The sequence below is a fragment of the Thalassophryne amazonica genome, chromosome 6, assembly GCF_902500255.1.
Source record: "Thalassophryne amazonica chromosome 6, fThaAma1.1, whole genome shotgun sequence".
NCBI classification, from domain to species: Eukaryota; Metazoa; Chordata; class Actinopteri; order Batrachoidiformes; family Batrachoididae; genus Thalassophryne; species Thalassophryne amazonica.
Genome location: NC_047108.1, coordinates 33646350 through 33669711, shown reverse-complemented (window position 1 = coordinate 33669711; position 23362 = coordinate 33646350). Strand labels below are relative to the sequence as shown.

The window sequence follows — 23362 nt, the reverse complement described above, 5'->3', positions numbered from 1 at the left end:
GCTGGAATATGTTCAACCTAATGTCATCTATTTTCTTCTCAAAGTAATCCAGGTAATCTTGTGCTGTAAAAGGAGATCGAACTACAGGTGGTTGTCCATGAATAAGTGTCGCCACCATGTCGAACAAGAACTTTGAGTTATGCTTGTTTTTGTTGATCAAATCAGAGTAATAGGTCCGCTTTGTAGCCAGTAGTGCATGCTTATAGTCTAAGATAGCATCACGCCACGCAAGGTGGAATACTTCTAATTTTGAACGACGCCATTTCTGTTCTAGACCTCTTGCTTTATGCTTGAGGTCACACAGGTAATCATTGAACCAAGGTGACTGTGATTTGGGGCAGCGCGGTTTCAACACAGGTGGTGCAGTACTGACTGCAGGTGGCGGTCTGTACTGACTGACATAAATATTTCTATCCCTCAGGTTTTGAGTAAGTGCTTAAATTTTAAAGAGTCCTTACCATGAGTCTACTGTGACAACTCCTCTCAATTTTTCACACTGAAAAGTGATGTTTATAAGGGATGTGTTGTGGCTCTGACACTTTCCAGTATTTGTATGGACTGATGTCTTCTCCACACGGAACCGAAAATTTCCCTGTACAATTTCTTTTCTTGTCGTTTTTGAAAAGTGCTCTATAAACATGGCATCATTTCAAGAAATATTTGCGTACACATGAAACCACTAAAAAACACTGTTGTACTGTATATATGATGCCAGGCCTGTATGTGCCTCTGCAACACTCTCACAACTAGAGCAGATTAACTGATTCCATCTGCTCAAAGTGATGTTCACTTTGAGCAGATGGAATCAGTTAATCAGTGAAATCACCTGGTGGAGTCAGTGGTTGCAAAGAAAACCTGCACCCTCTTGGCCATTTCTGGAACAAGTTGCCCACCCCTGATGTAGGTGCTTCAGTTTTGAGGACCCCAGCAGCTGGAGACATGGACACATGCACACTGCACCTGCCTTTGTCAGTTCTGTGTTGAGGTCCTGTGGACGATGTACCAGACTGTCACGCTGAAGAAAGAGTTGAGCCAGAAGGTGAGATTTTCAATAAAGCAGTTGATTTATGTTCCTGTCCTCACCTTTGTTCATGAGCTTTGGGTAATGACCAAAAGAATGACTCATGGATACATGCAGCGGCAATGATTTTCCCCTGTAGGGTGTCTGAGCTTACACTCAGGGACAGGGTGAGAAGCTGGAATATCTGGGAGCAACTCGGAGTGGAGCCATCGCTCCTTCACATAGAAAAGATCCATCTGAAGTACTTCAGGTATCTGTTGAGGATGCCTCTTGGTCATCTCCCGAGGGAGATCTTCCAGACACGTCCATCTTGTATGACACACTGGAGCAATTATTTTTCCCAGCTAGGATGGGAACGCCTCAGGATCCCCCAGGAAGAGCTGGAGGACTTGACCGAGGATGAGGAATTGAGGTCTGAGTTGCGTAGTTTGTTGCCACTGCGGCCTGGACCTCAATAAGTGTCACAAAATGAATGTATGAATGAAATAAACATGGTGATGAAATACTTTATTGAAATAATTCAGTAATTATATAAGTAAATTTGACAAAGTCCCCTCAAGGCAGCAAAAGGGCTTATTATCAACTCTATATGTCTGATTTGTACCAATTGTCTTTTGATTGTTTCTCTATGCACCAACTCAAAAATCATATTATTTATGCCTCAAACACTAAAATGTAAGTGGACAGCTCAATGCTCACCCATTTACTTTTCAACACAATGTTTATGACAAAACATATTTAGCGTATTATTATTGTAACTGGGCTGGATTACAGTTATCTTGTGGAGCTGTGCAAATATATTGTGTACTAACTTCTATCTGTATATTTAAGGTGTTAATATGATGTTCTATTTGACATTCAAATTTGCCATATTTTTAATATAAATAAATTAATAAATTTGATGTGAGGTTGATATGCTAGTAAAGCATAAACAAAAGAAGTAAAAATAAAATTTAGGTAATAGTTGGCTACTAACACACTCAATATGTTTATTTATTCAATGAATTTATCTAAATTAATTAACAGTAAGTTTAGAATATCCTTTACCTATTTATGTGGCCACGATGTGTTTTTAATGGTTTTGACTCCATGGTAACTGCTGTTTTTTTTATTTGCTTGTTTGTGTTGTGGTGGTGGTGTTTTTCAGATAAAATCACAATTTGTTGTTCTGTGTTTGCTCAAGGGCATTTTCAGTTCACATTAAGACATCAATTTACTAAAACTCATCAATCCAACACACCACATTTTTAAAAATTAGTTTACTTCAATTTATTGCCATGATGATGTTTGTTGTCTTCCTTGATGACCTGACACATCAACACAAAACCTCAGAAGTTGTATTTTTTATGTATTTTCTTTTTAATTTGGTCTGTGCTGTTGCTGCTCTTTGCAATTTTTATACTGTTTATTTATGTTGTTTGTTTCAGTGTTTGCACGGTCTGTGTTAGTGTGATGTCGTGTTCCGTCTCCATCTGCTGCTGTGAAACTTCACCAAAAAAAAAACAGAAAACAAATATAGAAGACACTTCTCAAGGTCTCTTTTTAACTGCAGTATATTCTCTTTAATTTGCTATTTAATGTGTATGCTTCCGGCTGCGTGTTACCATGACTACAGGCATCATTTAATTCGACCATTTGGGGAGGTTAGAAGTGGGACTGTGATCTGAGTGGATCATGATGTCTGTCAAAATAATGTGAAGTGCAAAGACAACAAAGAAGACAAGAGTGACCAAAGATGAGAAACTGTGATTTTCTTCTGCATCTTGTTCTGCAGGATGAGCAAAATCCTTCCAATGGGAACGTGGCAGATAAAACAAACCATTATGACATCGGTGAACTGGCCACGTCATCACTGATGGGTGAGACAACACACATACGCTTGGACGCGCATGCATTCACGCATGCACGCACATTTACTTTACACTGTGATTATGAATCACATGTACCGTATACAAGCAGCAGTTTAATGTCAAATGATTCAATGTTGCATGATATCTCAGTAATTACATTAAGTCTAAGTAGACAGAGATTTTTCTTATGAACAATCAAAAACAAAAATATTAGAAAGACCATATTGAAAACAGTAGAAAATCAGTGCAACAAAAGTGAACATGCACACCATCTGATAGAACCAAGGCTTCAGAACCAATTCCAAGAATGGAAGGAAAAAAAAAAACAAAGCCCCAGAACCCATAGTGAAGAACTCAGTCACACATCTTCATTCGCTTACTCTATTTAAAGGGTCATGAGGGGCTGTAGCGTATCTCAGCAGTCACAAAGCGTGAGGTGGCATACACCCTGGACAGGACGCCAGTCTTTGGATGTGGGAGGAAGCCGGAGCACCCAGAGTGAACCCAAGCAAACATGCAAACTCCACACAGGTGGGAATCAATCCCATGGCCTTCTTGCTGTGTTACAACAGTGCTAACCAATAAGCCACCGTAGTTGTTAGGGTTGACCCAGGAGCTAACAGGTAGAGCCCAAAGTGCATACACAACCTGGAAACAGAAAGGCTTTACAGTTTATTTTGGGTGAGATGCAGGGAGGTTTGGCTGGAGTGGTCTGACACTGTAGACAGGAACAACTGGGCAGGGCAGGCAGAGAAGTCGAATATGAATGGATCGGGCGTGGCAGAGCTGAAGCACAGAGAGAAAAGCTAAACAGATGTTTCAGGAAGACAACACTAGAAATACAAAACGTGAAACTATCCCCTCAGATATTAGGTCTAGACGTCAGTACCACAACGGAGACTGAGATCTGGCAGCATCTGAATGTCTGAGCTCTGGTTAAATCCTGCAGAGGCTTGATTGCAGATTGGTTGCAGGTGAGCAGATACAGCAGCTGCCAAGTATCAGATGGCAGGTCGGAAGAGGGAACACAGACACCCTGCCCAACAACACAGAGACAGACTTATGACACACACCATGAAGGGAAAACAAGACACAAGGAAAGAGAAATGCAAAATCTAAACCAGGGGTATTCAACTCATTCCAGGAAGGGCCAAGAGGGTGCAGGTTTTCTTTACAACCACACACTCCACCAGGTGATTTCACTGATTAACTGATTCCATCTGTTCAAAGTGATGTTAATCAGTGTGTATATATATATATATATATATATATATATATATATATATATATATATATATGTGTGTGTGTGTGTATATGAAGAGTTCAGATGCAAAACCCAGTATCTCCAAATAAATTTTTAATTGAGGCCAACATGTACTTGGCAAAGGGACCATCAGTGTGCAAAATATGAAAGAATTTCATCAAACTCTTTTCATTTTATTGATGAAAGACTGTGCATTTCCAAATACGAGGGCTGTCAATAAAGTAGCGGTCCTTTTTATTTTTTTCAAAAACTATATGGATTTCATTCATATGTTTTTACGTCAGACATGCTTGAACCCTCGTGCGCATGCGTGAGTTTTTCCACACCTGTCGGTGACGTCATTCGCCTGTGAGCACTCCTTGTGGGAGGAGTCATCCAGCCCCTCGTCGGAATTCCTTTGTCTGAGAAGTTGCTGAGAGACTGGCGCTTTGTTTGATCAAAATTTTTTCTAAACCTGTGAGACACATCGAAGTGGACACGGTTCGAAAAATTAAGCTGGTTTTCAGTGAAAATTTTAACGGCTGATGAGAGATTGAGGTGATTCTGTCGCTTTAAGGACTTCCCACGGTGCGAGACGTCGCTCAGCGCTCTCAGCCGCCGTCGTCAGCCTGTTTCAAGCTGAAAACCTCCACATTTCAGGCTCTATTGATCCAGGACGTCGTGAGAGAACAGAGAAGTTTCAGAAGAAGTCGGTTTCAGCATTTTATCCGGATATTACACTGTTAAAGGAGATTTTTTTAATGAAAGACGTGCGGACGGGTCCGCGCGTCGGGACACAGCCGACGCGGTGCGGCGGCACAGGAAAAACACCTCCGTGTTGATAACCATTTGTAAAATCCAGGCGGCTTTTGATGGCTTTCAGTGGAGTGAGTATATGAGAAATTGTTTAACAGGCAGGACATGTTCCAACTTGTCCTTAAGGCTTTCAACAGAGGTGTTTTTCCTGTGGCGGAGCGTCGCGGCGGCTGCGTCCCGACACGCGGACCCGTCCACACGTCTTTCATTAAAAAAATCTCCTTTAACAGTGGAATATCCGGATAAAATGCTGAAACCGACTTCTTCTGAAACTTCTGTTCTCTCACGACGTCCTGGATCAATAGAACCTGAAATGTGGAGGTTTGCAGTTTGAACAGGCTGATGACGGCGGCTGAGAGCGCTGAGCGACGTCTCGCACCGTGGGAAGTCCTTAAAGCGACAGAATCACCTCAAAATCTCTCATCAGCCGTTAAAATTTTCACTGAAAACCAGCTTAATTTTTCGAACCGTGTCCACTTCGATGTGTCTCACAGGTTTAGAAAAAAATTTTGATCAAACAACGCGCCAGTCTCTCAGCAACTTCTCAGACAAAGGAATTCCGACGAGGGGCTGGATGACTCCTCCCACAAGGAGTGCTCACAGGCGAATGACGTCACCGACAGGCGTGGAAAAACTCACGCATGCGCATGAGGGTTCAAGCATGTCTGACGTAAAAACATATGAATGAAATCCATATAGTTTTTGAAAAAAATAAAAAGGACCGTTACTTATTGACAGCCCTCGTATGGTTTCCTTTAAATCTCCATTTTCAGCTGCATTTTTCTCCATTTAAAAAAAAATACTGAGCTTTGCATCAGAACTCTTATATATATATATATATATATATATATATATATATATATATATATATATATATATATATATATATATTAGGGGTGGGCAAACATAAAAAATTTTAATCGCATTAACTCAATGACTTTCTGTGATTAATCATGATTAATCGCATGGTATATGTGAAACCCAAAAATGAACTCAAAAGCCGCTTAAAAGCAGTTTTATTTGAAAATGTAAATGAACATTGCATAAATTTGAAAATGTAAATTTCAACTGAAACACACTAATGAAATCAAATATAAACCCACTGGCAGGTCATTTGTTATCCTGTTTCATATCAAAATAACAATATTCATGTCCATGACTAAATGTACTAAAACAAATACGTCACAATTGTACACATACCACAATTTGATATGTGTACAATTGTGATGTATTTTAGTATATTTAGATTTTGTTGTGATTTGGCACTTTATAAGCCGATTAAATTGAATTGAAATTGAACATTTTATTGAGTCTTAAAGTAAATAAATATGAATTTGATCACTGGATCCTTAAACTTTTTACATAATGAACTCTATATGGTGAATCCTTGATCTGTTTTCCTTGTTTCCAACTAGAGGAGGTAAATATTGTGCTGTGTTTCTGATAAATGTTGGTCTTTGGCATCAAATTCATCAGTGTTTGATGGACAAGGGGACGTGTAAAGACAAATATGGTCTGGGTACTGTAATTTTAAGCTGTAACTCAAAGCTGAACATGTTGATCTGCTCAGAATAAACACACACACATTCATCTTCAATTGCTTAGTCCAATTAAGGGTAACATAAACTCACACACAAAAATCTTGTGCAATTTACGTACACTCTAAAAACAGAACTGTTGTCACGAGAAAAAGTGATGTAACAATTTGCATAGATTTTTTTTAAAGTTCTTTCAACTTAGTTATTTCAACTTTCAACTGATTTAATGCCACAAGGTGTCTCTAGTTAAGTTGAAATAACTTTAGTTAAGTTGAAATAACTTAAAAAAAAAAACCTATGGAAATTGTTACATCACTTTTTCTCGTTGAGACAGCGGTTCATTTTTTAGAACGTACGCTCCCCGTTTTCTGTACGGTTTTTCTGTCTGTGTTATGTTATCGTGTGCTTCTGACAGCTTTCTCTTTTTTTCAGTTGTCACTACCTAGTTGCATGTCCTTTCAAAAATAAAAAATAAAAATAAAATAAAAATTCTTAGTTTACAGGAAACAACTTAAAACCACTGAACAATGCATTTGCAACTTAAAAGCTTTGAAAAATATGACTAAAGTATGTTGGCTTCCTTTCTCTTTATTACCGAGAGATTTAAATGACTTTTTTAGTCATTGTTTGGAAGTGTTAGTGTGTCTGCCCCCTGACTTCTCTGAAAAATAGTAGCTGTAAAAGTGATGATTTAAATGTGTTTCATTAATGGCTACTCATACTTGTACTCACTTTTGTAGCTTTGAGTTTTTAACTTTGGGACTTTTTTCTCAAAATTGTCTGTTTTTGATTGTTCATAACAGGTACCACTGTTAGGGCCCCTTCATACATAACGCGAAAGATGCAGAAACCAGAAGAAAATCCACAAACCAAATACGAAATGGGGAACCACGAACCATCGTGCGCATACATGAACACAGTACAAGCAGCTGCACCACATCGCACTGCTGATGTGGAGAACAATAAAATATAAACCAGCTGTATAATTAGTGAATATCACTTGGTTGATATAAATAATAAATAAAAGGGGATGCAATACAGAACCCTGTGGTTACATAACCTTGGTTAAATAAAAAATAAATGCCACTCACAAGATTCGAACCTGCAATTTACAAAAGCTCTGATTACCAGAAACTTTACCACTGCGCTACAATCAAATTGTTGTAACAGGAGCATGAAATGGCTAAAATCAACAAGGAGATAAACGTATTTTTTTTAAAAGAGAAAAAAGCGCCATGATAACTGACCAAATGGTGTTTGTTACGGCGCATTTCTGCTGACACGTGACTGAAAGTGGTGTATTTGTCGCACTGTTGGCTTGTCCTGCGGGGTGCTGCTCACAGGACACGTGTGTCAGGCTGGGCCCGTGTGCAAGTCCGGCCCGACACGCATGTCCTGTCAGACAGACGTGACATTCAGAGCGCCTGCTGCATGTCCACATGATCTGACGGTCCGTTTCAGCTGGGACAGCCTGTCAGTGTCCACGCTGTGTGCGCTCTCCAACCCATCACAAAAGCGATATATGGTTTTATGTATTTCCATGTGAGGACAGCAAGCAGACACACACGCATCACGGTGGACAGTAAGATCCTGTCTGTGAAAACACGGTACGTGTTCTGCAGCTGTGATGTCCAGGGCCAGAGATCTCAACAGCTGCTGCTGTTGGCAGCCAGCCGCACCCCTCTGTCCGTTCAGTGCACACACCAAGGTGTCACTCTGTGATCAGATGAGAGGTGCTTTGCCTGTGGGGTGGGGTGGGGGGGGCGGCGAGGTGGGGGGCACGAACCACACGCATGCCACATGTTGTGGGATGAGTCGACACTCTGGCATGCCACATGTATACTTGGCAACTCCACAGTCGTGGGGGCAATTAGAGAAATTTCACATCCAGCTTGAAAGTGATAGTCTGCTCGCTATTTTTGTGCTAATAGTGCGAATGGCCACACATTTCCTAAGTGGTCCGTGAGCAGTATTAGATGTTCATGTGTATCACCTGGAATTTGGCCGACACCTGCTGCGAGAGGAATCGAATGGGCTCTCACAGGACATGCTCTGTCTTTCTGCCACTTGTGTGCGTGAATGGTTGTAGCGACAGGTGTACGAGGCGTAGAGGCGGCTTTGATTTTTCATGACTGGCATGCAGTTCCTCCTTCGTGCGCTCGTCGGCTTCAATTGTTTTATGTGTGAAGGGGCCCTTATGTTAGACTTAATGAAAGTGTTGAGAAGTGACACAGTTTTCATTTGATATTGAAGTAATATTGCTCTGTATTCATTTCTCTTGTATGCTGCATGAAACAGAAACAATCATAGATTTAGTTATGCAATTTTGCTGCTTGTTTTCACTGTCACATACATAAGTGTGCATGAAAATAACAACCAGACACAGATGAACAATCCCAAGCTCCTTCAATTTTCCTCTCCACCTTTTGAGTGCAACTTCCTCATCTTCTTTCCTGTTTGCTTTCTTCTGCCTTGCAGCAGATTAAGTATCAGTGTTAATTTGTTTGGCCCTGGTAAATCAACAAGGAAATAAATGTATTTTTTTTTAAAAAAAGAAAAAAGCGCCATGATAACTGACCAAATGGCGTTTGTTACGGCGCATTTCTGCTGATATGTGACTGAAAGTGGTGTATTTGTCGCACTGTTGGCTTGTCCTGTGGTGCGCCACTCACAGGACACGTGTGTCAGGCTGGGCCCGCGTGCAAGTCCACCCGACATGCATGTCCTGTCAGACAGACGTGACATTCAGATCGCCTGTTGCGTATCCACATGATCTGACGGTCCGTTTCAGCTGGGACAGCCTGTCAATGTCCACGCTGTGTGCGCTCTCCCACCCATCACAAAAGTGATATATGGTTTTATGTATTTCCATGTGAGGACAGCAAGCAGTCACACACGCATCACGGTGGACAGTAAGATCCTGTCTGTGAAAACACGGTACGTGTTCTGCAGCTGTGACATCCAGGGCCAGAGATCTCAACAGCTGCTGCTGTTGGCAGCCAGCCACACCCCTCTGTCCGTTCATTACACACACCAAGTTGTCACTCTGTGATCAGATGAGAGGTGCCTCACCTGCGAGGTGGGGGGGGGGGGGGGGGGGGGGCGAACCACACGCATGCCACATGTTGTGGGGTGAGCCGACGCTCTGCCATGCCACATGTATACTTGGCAACTCCACAGTCGTGGGGGCACTTAGAGAAATTTCACATCCAGCTTGAAAGTGATAGTCTGCTCACTATTTTTGTGCTAATACTGCGAATGGCCACACATTTCCTAAATGGTCCGCAAGCAGTATTAGATGTTCGTGTGTATCACCTGGATTTTGGCCGACACCTGCCGTGAGAGGAATCAAATGGGCTCTCACTGGCACGCTCTGTCTTTCTGTCACTTGTGTGCGTGAATGGTTGTAGTGACAGGTGTACGAGGTGTTAGAGGCGGCTTCGATTTTTCACAACTGGCATGCAATTCCTCCTTCGTGCGCTGGTTGGCTTCAATTGTGTTATGTGTGAAGGGGTCCTTATGTTAGACTTAATGAAAGTGTTGAGAAGTGACACAGTTTTCATTTGATATTGAAGTAATATTGCTCTGTATTCATTTCTCTTGTATGCTGCATGAAACAGGAACAATCATACATTTAGTTATGCAGTTTTGCTGCTTGTTTTCACTGTCACATACACAAGTGTGCACGAAAATAACAACCAGACACAGATGAACAATCCCAGGCTCCTTTAATTTTCCTCTCCACCTTTTGAGTGCGACTTTCTTATCTTCTTTCCTGTTTGCTTTCTTCTGCCTTGCAGCAGATTAATTATGAGTGTTAATTTGTTGGGCCCTGCTGAACTTTGCTGTGAAAGCTTCTTCGTTACTTTGACAGCATATTTAATATTTACCAAGGCCGTGTAAACCTCATGAATACGTGAGACAAACACAGGCAGCTGCGGCACTTATAGCTGCTTTGGAGCTGATAGAAGCGATCGGGTGGAAAAACTGAAAACTCTTTCACTCAAATAATTACTTGTCAGTCATCATTTAAATTGCAGAGTCAATTTGTGTGGAAAAGAAGCTCCGCAAAATGCAGCTGCCATTCTCAGTGGTAAATCCAGACTATGCAAACTCAAATGAAGGTAATTACTGTACAGTTTCAAAAATGGCCAACTGCTCGTCACTGTAAAGTTCCAGCTTTGTGTGAAATGTCTCAGTTATTTACACAACAGTCAAATTCTGCAATGGAATACCAAAGTGAAAACTTAAAGGTCTGACACAGAAGTGGTTAAATTCTGCTCCGTGTGTGTGGCTGGAACTACACAGAACTTTTGTAAACTTTTTTGTAAACCAGTGCAAAAGATAGCGTGTGCTACATTTAGGAGCCTTTATTGGCAGAGATGGAATATTGAAATCATGATTGATGTATTAATCAATGCAACAACAGATTGATGAGTTTTCATAAGCTTAGAATCAGTTCATATCTACATGGAGTCTACAATGTTGCATCTCCATGTTGATACAGTAGCTCACAAAATACATACTGCGTTTGCCTTTTGCGTTTCGGAGCAGGGTCGGAAAACTGAAGATAAAAGAAACACAATTATTGCTCACTCCCCATTGCACTGTAAACTCAAACAAGTTAGCAGAACTCAAAAATACTGAGGTAATCAGTTGCCACAATATTTTTGAGTTCATAAATTTAAAGTCAGTTGTTCCCAAAAGTTAAAGGTTTTGATTATGCCACTTGTACCTCATGATTACAATTAAATTCAGGTGTTGATTAAGTGAAGGTAAGTCCCTTTAGCTGCTCCCTTGCGTTTCACTCAGGGTCACCACAACAGTTCTGAGGTGGATCTGCATGTTGAGCTGACACAAGTTTTACACCAGATGTCCTTTCTGCCACAACTCCACATTACATGCAGAAATGTGTAAGGGGTGGGGTTTGAACCAGGAACCTTCTGCACCACATCAAAGCACACTAACCACTTGGCCACCACCCCTGCTAAAGTGTTCACAAAGTCAACTCAAATATTTACCTCCGCCAAGGAGGTTATGTTTTCAGTCGCATTTGTTTGTTTGTCTGTCTGTTTGTCAGCAGGATAGCTCAAAAAGTTTTGAACGGATTTTGATGAAATTTTGTGGAGTAGTTGGAAATGACAAGAGGAACAAGTGATTAAATTTTAGTGGTGATCCGGATCACAATCCGGATCCAGGAATTTTTTTTAAAGGATTCTTCACCATTGCGGGATAGGGGGAATTTTGACATTCTAGTTTCTAACTCCATAAAAACAAGGCAGAAAGGCTTGAAAAAAATTAGGGTGTAACATAGTCAAATGTTCTATCAAACAACAAAGTTTGGTGATGATCGGATCCGGATTCCAGATGTAGTGATCCAGAATATGCAAAAATATAGGGAAAATAGAAAATGTGTCAGTGTGAGGTGACAAATGAAGCTAGAGATGCACAACTAACACCAAATTGTAGCTGAATCTGTACTGATTCAGGAAGGTGTCATCAGATTTGATGTAGCTTCAAATGTTATGGAGCTAGAGCCAGAAGAAAACCGCCATTACCGAAAAATCGTTTTTATACAATAACTTTTGAACTAATAAACACATAAAAGTGATTCCAAGTTCTAGTGGTATGTTTTCATGGTCAAGGATGTCAAATATAAAGGAAAGAAAAGAAAGTGTATGTATCATAGTTTTGGTTGTAACACTGAATTGTTGAATAGATCACTGTGCCAAGGAGGGAATCTCTTTAGGGTCAGTGACCCTATGGCCTTGTTTAGAGAAGTGTTTCATAAATGTTAAAAAATTCATATATTTGCAGTTTAGTTGAATAATGAATTGAATTTTGTCTCTTATTTGTTTTTGTCTGTAAGCACATGCAATATCAATATCAGTGCTCAGATGACAGTAGCTTCTGGGAAAGGTGCAAGTTGCAATAAACTGTGATGCCAAGCGCTAAGGATACATGCTATCCAGTCACAGCAGATGAAACTTTTTTACTACTGAGCAAACATCATTGTTAGACTTTTTTAAGTTCAATGATTCCACGGCGTGTAGATGTTATGGCGTCAGTGACCCCATGGCCTTGGCGGAGGTTTGCACTCTCTGAGTGCTTCTAGTTTCATATATAATTACTTAATTCTTTTAAGTTATGCTTAAGTTCCGGGGTTCTGGTTGAGCTGCTGCAGCGCTGCACCGCTGCTTTAACAAATTTGGAATATACATAAAAACAACGGAAAAGACTACTACAGAGCACTGGGTGCAGATATGGAAATATTTACAGAATATACGGAAAAAAAATATACAAATAACATTCATAAAGATATATATATATATATATATATATATATATATATATATATATATATATATATATATATATATATATATATATATATGTGGGGATTATAATATTGATTTATTGAAGGCAAATACACACAGACCCACAGGAAAATTTTTAGATACCATGTTCAGCCTATCTCTATACCCTGTAATTACACATCCAACACATATCACTGCACACTGTGCTACCCTAATCTACAATATATTTACAAATGCCTTATGTAACAATATAACAAGTGGTATTTTAGTTAAAGACATCAGTGACCACTTGCCAATCTTCGTACTTTCACATAAAAAAGAACTGAACATAGAAACAAACAAACAAAAGGAATTTTTAAGAAAGGTAAGAATAAGATCAGAACAATCTATTATCGCTTTACAGCAAAGTTTGTCTGAATTAAAATGGGAAAATGTAATGGAAGAAAATGATGCTAATAAAGCATATTTACACTGTATTAACACATTCAAGCACTTGTATGATAAATGTTGCCCTGAAACTGAACATAATATGATCTGAAAACAAAAGAGAGTCCATGGTTGACAAAGGGTTTATTAAATGCGTGTAAGAAAAAAATGTATTGTACAGGAAATTTTTAAGGAAAAGAACGACAGAAGCAGAGACTAAGATGTATAAAAATAAATTAACTAAAATATTAAGGAGTTGTCAGAAAGATTATTATAGAGGTTTGATTGATAAAAATAAAAATAATATGAAAGGATTATGGAATACTTTAAACCATGCAATGAATAGAAAATTTAAATCTGTAATTTTTCCAGATCATATGATTATAAGCCAAGAAAAAAATAACCAATAAAGACACTATTGTAAATGCTTTTAACGACTTCTTTGTCGACATTGGACCTCAGCTGGCTGCAAAGATTGACACAATGGACAACAGCGATGTCGCAAAAAACGTCATAAATAATGTAAAATCTCTATTTCTCACGCCACCAAATGAAAATGAAATAATTAGAATTGTAAGCGGTAGTCAAAATAAAATATCTACAGATTGGACAGATTGGAATGACCTTGACATGATAGTAATTAAAAAAGTAGTAAATCAGATTGCTACCCCATTATCTTATATTTTTAACTTATCTTTAAGAACTGGTGTATTCCCAGACCTCATGAAAATTGCCAAGGTCACTCCAATTCATAAAGGCGGTGACAGTCAGCAATTCACAAATTATCATCCTGTATCAATACTTCCACAACTATCAAAAATCTTAGAAAAAATCTTTGTTGCTCAACTAGACAGTTTCATAAACAAGAATAACTTAATCAACGATGGGCAATATGGCTTCCGTAAAAACATGTCAACCTCACTTGCTCTTATTGATCTTATTCAGGAAGTAACTAATCAGATTGACAAGATGCATTCCATAGGCATTTTCATAGATCTCCAGAAAGCATTCGATACTATCAATCACAAAATTCTATTAAAAAACTATATAAATATGGGATTAGAGGGGTCGTGCTAAAGTGGGTAGAATTATATCTTAAAATAGACCTGCATTGAAATAAATGTGGTCAGATCTCAGAAAGAAATAGCTGATATGTGTTTATAAGACCCTTATGAATGCAGTAAAGTAAATTTGCAAGCCCAAATTTGTAATTCAGCGGAGAAATCTTTATTTAAAAATGACAAATTTGCAGCTAAATTTTGGCCCTCAGCGAAAACTGTTTGTACATTCGGGTCATTGCAGTGACGTCCGGCAGAAGACAGAGCGCTCGCGCCTTCAGTCTGATCCCGCATTGAAATTGATTTTATCTGTTAGTAATGTTACTGTTATACACATCCTGGTTTCATCATCCAAAAGTAAGCAGCAATGAATGTGAGATACAGCTCTGCATGCTCAGATCAGCGGCGACATCGACAGCGGGCGATGTTGTTCCCTGACGCCTCGCTCTCTGCCTCCGATGCGCTTACCGAGTCTGGCTCGGTAAACGCTGCAGCGGGCCACTCACATCGCCCCCGTGTCTGCTGTGCAGCCGGCACCACATCCCTGTCTACTGAATGGAGGTGCAGCCAACTTGGCACAAGTCCAGAGACTACGCTCGCTGTTTTAATCCGAAGTGGCCGGTGACACCTGTTGCTCGCAAGAAGAGACTTCTTGCGGCAAAATCAGCAGCGCCGCACATCTCGGTAATCAGAGCCGCAGAGCTCCGTGGCCGCTGAGAGAGGTTTATATCTTTTTAATGACTTGAATTCTTTGCAGGTCCCGCCTCCGTACCCTGCGACGGTAACACCGGAGGCGAAAGACAGTAGATTTTCAAGGCGACATCACTCAATCAAACGGGCGAATGAAAAAGTCCCCCAAAATAATTTTCAAGCACAAATAAAAGAAATGTGTACTCACCAAACGTGCCGCAAGACAATATGAATTTTTTAAAAAAGTAGATCCTTCCGTATAAGACAAAAAAAAGGCGCAGATGCAAACTGACTTAAATCCACAAATTACAGTTTGGCACGCGCAATGCATGCTGGGATAGGGTCTTCTCTCTGACATCTCGGCAGCGTCTCGGATGTGATGACAGTTTTGCGGAGGGCTAAATTTTAGCTGTAAATTTGTCATTTTTAAACGAAGATTTCTCTGTTGAATGACAGATCTGGGCTTGCAGATTTGCTTTAATACATTCAGAAGGATCTTATGTGTAAATATGTCATTTTTTGGTCCAAAGATCTGACTGCATTTATTTCAATGCAGGTCTACTTTAACAATAGACAGCAGTATGTACAGGTGGGTGAGCATACATCTGGATGTAGAATTATATCGTGTGAGTCCCACAGGGCTCTGTTTTAGGGCCTAAACTGTGTCTGTTATATATAAATGACCTTTTCATAGAAACAAATTATCATTAAAAGTATCAAAAACAAAAATGATGTTATTTGGGAAAAGTAGAAAGGAAACTCAACCTGAAATCCACATTGATGATGTAAAAATTGATGATGTAAAAGAATTTAAATTTGTTGGTGTGATTCTGAGTCATGATATTAGCTGGAGACCGCAGATTACTAGTATTTGCCAGAAGGTTGCAAAAAACGTAGCAATAATGGGAAAATGCAGATATCTACTTGATCAAAAAGCTCTTGTCATTCTGTATTGCTCTCTCATCCTGCCCTACATAAACTACTGTGCTTAGATCTGGGGAAATGCCTATGCTAGCCACTTGACGCCACTTTATAGACTGCAAAAAAAAAGCTATTAGGATTGTGCATAATGTTGGCTTTAGGGATCATACTACAGTAACACACTGTTCCTAACATCCCAAATCCTAAAACTTGATGACATAATAATGTTGAAAACTCTATTTATTATATACAAAGCAGTTTACTGCATACTTCCCAGTAACATCCAAAATATGTTTTTGAAAAGAGAAGGCGGATATCAGTTACGAGGGAATCTCAACCTCAAAGTTCAGTGTGCGCATATAACACTCAAAAGCCAATGTATTACCAGAACGGGGGGTGAACCTATGGAATGCAATACAGGATAATTTGAAAAATGCTACAAGTATATTACAATTTAAAAGACTATATAAAATGTATGTATTTAAAGAGTATGCTAAAGATCAATGATCTATTTGTGTGAAACTTACTAAAGGGTCTATGGACAGACACCTGCACACTGTGGAGTGCATGTGGCTGGGATGGACCTTATTGGTTTACTGACTGAAGTTTGTTACAGTAGTGTTGCTAATCACTCAAAAATGTAAGTATAAAATCAATAATGAAAATTATTGCAAGAGCTTTGTGCAAAAGAAGCAGCTTATAAATGATGATACTGTAGAGGGGTAGGCTCATATAAGCAATAGCTTCAGCCTACTCCTTTTGAGTTGTATGTTTTCTTTTTTCCCTATACATGTATATAAATGTATTGTTTAATCTGCTCAATAAACTTCTAAACTTCTAAAAAAAAAAAAGTTATACTTTGACGTTTTGCTGACTTAATCAAAAATCAAATAAAAAATTATGAGTTTAATTTACTCAAAAAGCAAGCCAATGTTATATAAACTTGAAATGTTTAAGTAAGTCAACCGTTTTCTTAAAACTTTGAGTTGATACTACTTAATCTTTTTAATGAATTTGAACATTTGGGTTTAGAGTGTGCACTTTTAAATGGTGGTGGCTAATGTAGGCTTGCACGTCTCTAAACACTTATTCTTAAGAAACAAAGGTTTATACATGTCTGTCACAACAGAAGGCAAGAGAGCATGAATGCCTGTCATCAAAGCCATAAAAACCTGAAACTGTAAATGATGATGGCAAAACAAAACAAAAAAAGGATCAGCATTGATGTGGCTTTTCTCAGATGGAGATCATTGATGAGGGACCAAGATAAGTGACATTTCAGCCCACCAGCGTATATTCAATGCAGGATTCCTATAAGTTATACAAACTGGTAGCTCTCCCTCACCTGATTTGTGGTGCCACAATTTACGCGACAAAACTTGTTAGTTTTTCATATGAATTAATGAGCAGCTCCCAGCTCGTAGAATTTTGTGAAAGAAAAAAAAAAAAAATCAAAGGTGCACAAGAATCAATTTTACTTGCCATTCTCAATTTTCAGGTCAATATTTGCAATTGTCTTTAAAATATAACACAATTATTTTCTTTCAGTTTTTTTGAAAATTCAATTTCATCTGACTTTGATCCCCAAAATTGCTTCACAGCTAAAACAAAATCCAAATTTGATGATTTCACCAAATGCAATCAATTAATTTCAGTAAATGTTATTTACATCATGTATTATCTTGACAACGAAACCTGCAGAATAGAAAAACTGTATTGGGCAGGCTGCAGTCTTAGCTGTCGAAATGATGCCCACGGCAAATTAAAATCAATATCTCACACTGCACAAACACATACAGCATATAATATTCCATTTACGTACATGATAGAGAATTACATTTGACACTCTCCCGTGGCAAACAGTGATGTGATGTGACGAAACATTTTATAGCCATTTCATTTGTTGCATCATTACTTCCTAAATTCACTGATGGAGTCCAACTCTTGGAAATGTAACCCCCCCAAGGTCCTGGCTTTAGCAGGTCCCTTAGAGGTCAAAAGACATGGTTTTTTATGCTTTACATAACAACACTGTACAAATAATAACACACTATAAATGGACAATTTAATGACTTTGCAACATAAAATTTTCCCACACAAAAATCCACCGTCACGACTTCCTGTTAAAGTAGCGAGTTGCATGTGAAAGGTGAAAGGTGTACACATGACAGGTATAACTTCGCTCCCTGCTGGAAAGTACAGACACTGCAGCTCTGATACTGACAACACAAAGTGTCATTCAGCGTGGAAATATGCCTCGTAGATGTGTTCTGGCTGAGTACTCAAATGACAGAACTGAAAGGCAGAATGTTACATTCCAAGATCTCCAAACAATCCAAAATGATGCCAAATGTGGGAAAATGTGTGCAGTTACAAAATGGATCTGTATTTGCAGCGTGCATTTTTCTGATGATTATTTCATGGAAGGGCCTATGCTTTTGTCTGAAATACAAATAAACATGAACCAAAAGCATGTGTTAAAGGCAGAGGCACAGCCTGCTTTTTTTTCCACAGCCAGAGGGCAATATGTGTCCTGAGGATTATAACTATAAAATATCAGCAAAAAATGTCCCAGAAGTTTTTAGTGGCTTCATAAGCTTGTGAGTGCCCGGTGGTGTCTGTGTTACACTTTGGTTTGCATATGTTCTTTGTTAGTGTTTTCAGTGTTTTCATTGTTGCTGTTGTGCCTGACTAACATGGACGCCCTTTTCTGTTTGCTGCAAGTCAAATCTTGCAGCAGGTTCAGTACAAATAAAGTCACCTGAACCTGAACCTGAACCAGAAGAGAAAAGTTTCCAATCCACTTTTTTTAAAAAATATTGTAGTATGTGTGTTCTGTTAAGAGAGAGTGAGAGAGAGGAACCCCCCGAATGATTCAGGTGAGATCCACACACACGCTGAACACACACACACACACCTCTGCCTTACAGACGTGTGCATTCAACAAAGAGAGAATAATGTGGTGAATTCAAGTATGCAATTCTGACATATATACACTAAACAAAAATATAAATGCAGCACTTTTGTTTTTACTCCCATTTTTCATGAGGTGAACTCAAAGATCTAATGCCGCATTCACACCGGACGACACGCGAGTGACGGCGGTGACAGGTTGCCATGTAATCCCTATGGAAGGATGCATTGTGGCGCCACAAAAGTTCAAGCCACGCAATGCGACGCGAATGAAGCGATTGGCGTGTTTGTGGTATGATATAGCGTCGCGTTGCCCTCCTCCCCAAGTTGAAAAATCTGAACTTTTTCGTCTGGTCACGTCGCGATGACCAATCAGGGACTGGATATGTAGTGACATGAAGATGTCTGGAGTTTAAACTTGATGTGGACATGTCCTGTCTCTGGCAGCCAGCCTGTGAGCAGGACTTATGTCCCTTTTGTCCTTTATTTCACAATTATGACAGAGTTTGAGGGGAGAGAGAGCAGCAGCACCGCAGCAGCAGGCAGTTTTTTTCACATGCACGTGAACGAATCATCCATGAAGATTATTTTATTTATTAACTACACAGATTTATAATAAAACAAATGGACTGGTTTATAACACAGTTATGACAGAGTGCACTGCAGCAGCAGCACTGCAGCAGCAGCACTGCAGCAGCAGCACTGCAGCAGCAGCACTGCAGCAGCAGCGGCAGCCAGTTTTTTTTTAATTGTTCACATGTGCACGCGCAAACGGGACAGCAGGTCCTCAAACTGGGTCCTGGAGAGGTGGAAGTACCGCTGAAAGCGGCCATCATCCAGATGCAGCTCCTGCAGCAAATAATGAAAATCCCCAAATTGGGAACATCTCATGAGTATGTTGTGAACCCAGGGACGGCGCCGCTGGCGACGATTGTTGGGTTAAATATAAAGATAAAAATAAATTTTATTGATCTCACATAGGAGAAATTCACATGTTACGTCAGCTCTTAAAAAACACACAAGGTGGGTGCAAGTAGAGGAAAATGTTCATCAAACAGTGTGTGCAAGGATAAGCAATAATAATAATACTTGTAACAGTACAAGACATAAGAAATGAGGTAGAAATAGAATATGTATATACACACACACACATGCATATATATATATATATATATATATATATATATATATATATATATATATATATATACACGAGGTCTGTTAGAAAAGTATCGGACCTTTTTATTTTTTTCAAAAACTTGATGGATTTGAATCACGTGTGCTTGCATGAGCCAACCTTGAACCTTCGTGCACATGCGTGAGTTTTTTCACGCCTGTCGATTGCGTCATTTGCTTGTAAGCAGCCTTTGTGTGAGGATGGGTGGAGTCTCTCGTCGTTTTTTCGGAACGACTGGAGCAGTGCGACTGCATCAAATTTTGCCAAAAACTGGGCAACAGCCAGGTGGAAACCATTCAGACGGCTTTCAGTGATGATCCTATGGGCATCACACAGATTAAGGAGCGGTACAACCGGTTTAAAGACGGCCGCACCATGGTGGAGAGCGAGCCACGCTCCGGTCGGCCATCAACATGCTGAAATGACCGGATCATTCCAAAGTGAACTCTGTGGTGATGTGGGACCGTCGTGTGACTATCCGAGAAATTGTGGAAGAGATGGACATCAGCACTTTTTCGGCACATTCCACTGTGACAGAAGATTTTGCCATGAAAAGAGTTGCAGCGAAATTCATGCCGATGGCTTGGGCACGAAGCTGATGGCAGAACAAAAGCGCCTCCGTGTTGAAGCCTCACAGGACATGTTGTGGCATGCTCACCGCCGCCACTCCTTTTGATCTGGTCATTTCAGCATGTTGATGGCCGCCCAGAGCGCGGCTCGCTCTCCACTGTTGTGCGGCCGTCTTTAAACCGGTTGTACCACTCCTTAATCTGTGTGATGCCCATAGCATCGTCACCAAAAGCCGTCTGAATAATCCGAATGGTTTCCACCTGGCTGTCGCCCAGTTTCTGGCAAAATTTGATGCAGTCGTGCTGCTCCAGTCATTCCGCCATTTCCTTGCAAAGAAAAAACGATGAGAGACTCCACCCATCCTCACACAAAGGCTGCTAATAAGCAAATGACGCAATTGACAGGCGTGAAAAAACTCACGCATGCGCACGAAGGTTCAAGGTTGGCTCATGCAAGCACACGTGATTCAAATCCTTCAGGTTTTTGAAAAAAATAAAAAGGTCAGATACTTTTCTAACAGACCTGGTATATATATACATACACACATATACACATATACATATACACCCACATACATACTTATATATATATATATATATATATATATATCCCACTCTGTGCTGCCCAGGGCTCAACACACAACAGCATAGAGGAGAGCAGAGGCTACAACAGAGTCATAGAAGGTCTTAAGCAGAGATCTGCTCACTCCAAAGGATCTCAGTCTCCTCAGGAGGTGGAGGTGACTCTGGCCTTTTTTGTACAGGGCGTCTGTGTTGTGAGTCCAGTCCAGTTTGCTGTTGAGGTGAACACCCAGGTAATTGAAACTGTCCACAGTCTTTATGTCCTCCCCCTGGATGTTCACCGGTGGGTGAGGTGGTGGTTTCCTCCTGAAGTCAATCACCATCTCCTTTGTCTTACTGCTGTTGAGACACAAGTTGTTGCACTCACACCAGTCCAGGAAGTGGTTGCTCTCAACCGATAGAGCACAGCAACTCGCTCCGTGTGATCAAGGTCCGCCATGTTGACTTGACGGCGAGCGGAATGGAAGCTCCTCCTATTTGATAACTCATTGGGGTGAATTTTCGCAGCGAAAGCAGAGCGACACACTGGGTGATGCTGGCGCATCCATCGCCAGGTGAGGGAAGCAAATTTGTGGCGTTGTGTGTTGTCCGGTGTGAACACAGCATAAAACATTTTCTGTATACACAAAAGACCTATTTCTCTCAGATATTGTTCGGAAATCTTTCTAAATCTGTGTTCGTGAGCACTTCTCCTTTGCCGAGATTATCCATCCCACCTCACAGTTGTGGCATATCAAGATGCTGATTAGACAGCATGATTATTGCACAGGTGTGCCTTAGGCTGGCCACAATAAAAGGCCACTCTGAAATGTGCAGTTTTTTCACACAGCACAATGCCACAGATGTCGCAAGTTTTGAGGGAGCGTGTATTTGGCATGCTGACTGCAGGAATGCCCACCAGAGATGTTGCCCATGTATTGAATGTTCATTTCTCTACCATCAGCCGTCTCCAAAGGCAGTTCAGAGAATTTGGCAGAACATCCAACCTGCCTCACAACCGCAGACCACGTGTTACCACACCAGCCCAGGACTTCCACATCCAGCATGTTCACCTTCAAGATCGTCAGAGACCAGCCACATGGACAGCTGCTGTAATAATCAGTTTGCATAACCAAAGAATTTCTGCACAAACTGTCAGAAACCATCTCAGGGAAGCTTACCTGCATGCCCATGGTCCTCATCGGGGTCTTGACCTACAGTGAGGAAAATAAGTATTTGAACACCCTGCGCTTTTGCAAGTTCTCCCACTTAGAAATCATGGAGGGGTCTGAAATTTTCATCTTAGGTGCATGTCCACTGTGAGAGACATAATCTAAAAAAAAAAAAAAAAAAAATCCGGAAATCACAATGTATGTTTTTTTAAGAATTTATTTGTATGTGACTGCTGCAAATAAGTATTTGAACACCTACCAACCAGCAAGAATTCTGGCTCTCACAGACCTGTTAATTTTTCTTTAAGAAGCCCTCTTATTCTGCACTCTTTACCTGTATTAATTGCACCTGTTTGAACTTGTTACCTGTATAAAAGACACCTGTTCACACACTCAATCAATCACACTTCAACCTGTCCACCATAGCCAAGACCAAAGAGCTGTCTAAGGACACCAGGGACAAAACTGTAGACCTGCACAAGGCTGGGATGGACTACAGGACAACAGGCAAGCAGCTTGGTAGAAGACAACTGTTATGATTATTTATTAGAAAGTGGAAGAAACACAAGATGCCTGTCAATCTCCCTCGGTCTGGGATTCCATGCAAGATCTCACTTTGTGGGGTAAGGATGATTCTGAGAAAGCTCAGAACTACACAGGAGGACCTGGTCAATGACCTGAAGAGAGCTGGGACCACAGTCACAAAGATTACATTAGTAACACATGATGCTGTCATGGTTTAAAATTGTGTGCTGTCTTGAGGGTCGTTCTAAATTAACATCTATGTTCACCCCAGTAACAAATAATCCTGCATTTCATCCGGGCTCTTCTGATCCTGGTTTTCGTCAGTGGCTACATAAGGATGTCAGGATGCTCAAGGACCTGTTTTCCGATGACAGACTAATGTCGTTTGAACAACTTTCACAATGCCACAAACTGATGAAGCAAGATTTTTTTTTTCCTTTTCTGCAAATAAGACATTATATAACTCATAGTACTACTCTCATCGACCACCCTGAAATATCTCCAATAGAGGATATGCTTTTTAAACATCGCAGGAAAGTGTCTCTAAGCTCTCTGTACAGTGTTC

The 23362-nt window shown here is 40.2% G+C and overlaps 1 protein-coding gene across 1 annotated transcript in view; it reads left to right on the top strand.

The window, feature by feature from the left end:
- The window catches only part of fam131c (family with sequence similarity 131 member C), an 81750-nt gene that overhangs the window by 8366 nt on the left and 50022 nt on the right, over nt 1-23362 (top strand). The window contains 1 exon segment of the mRNA XM_034171955.1: nt 2796-2880. Coding sequence (XP_034027846.1) covers nt 2796-2880 — 85 coding nt within the window.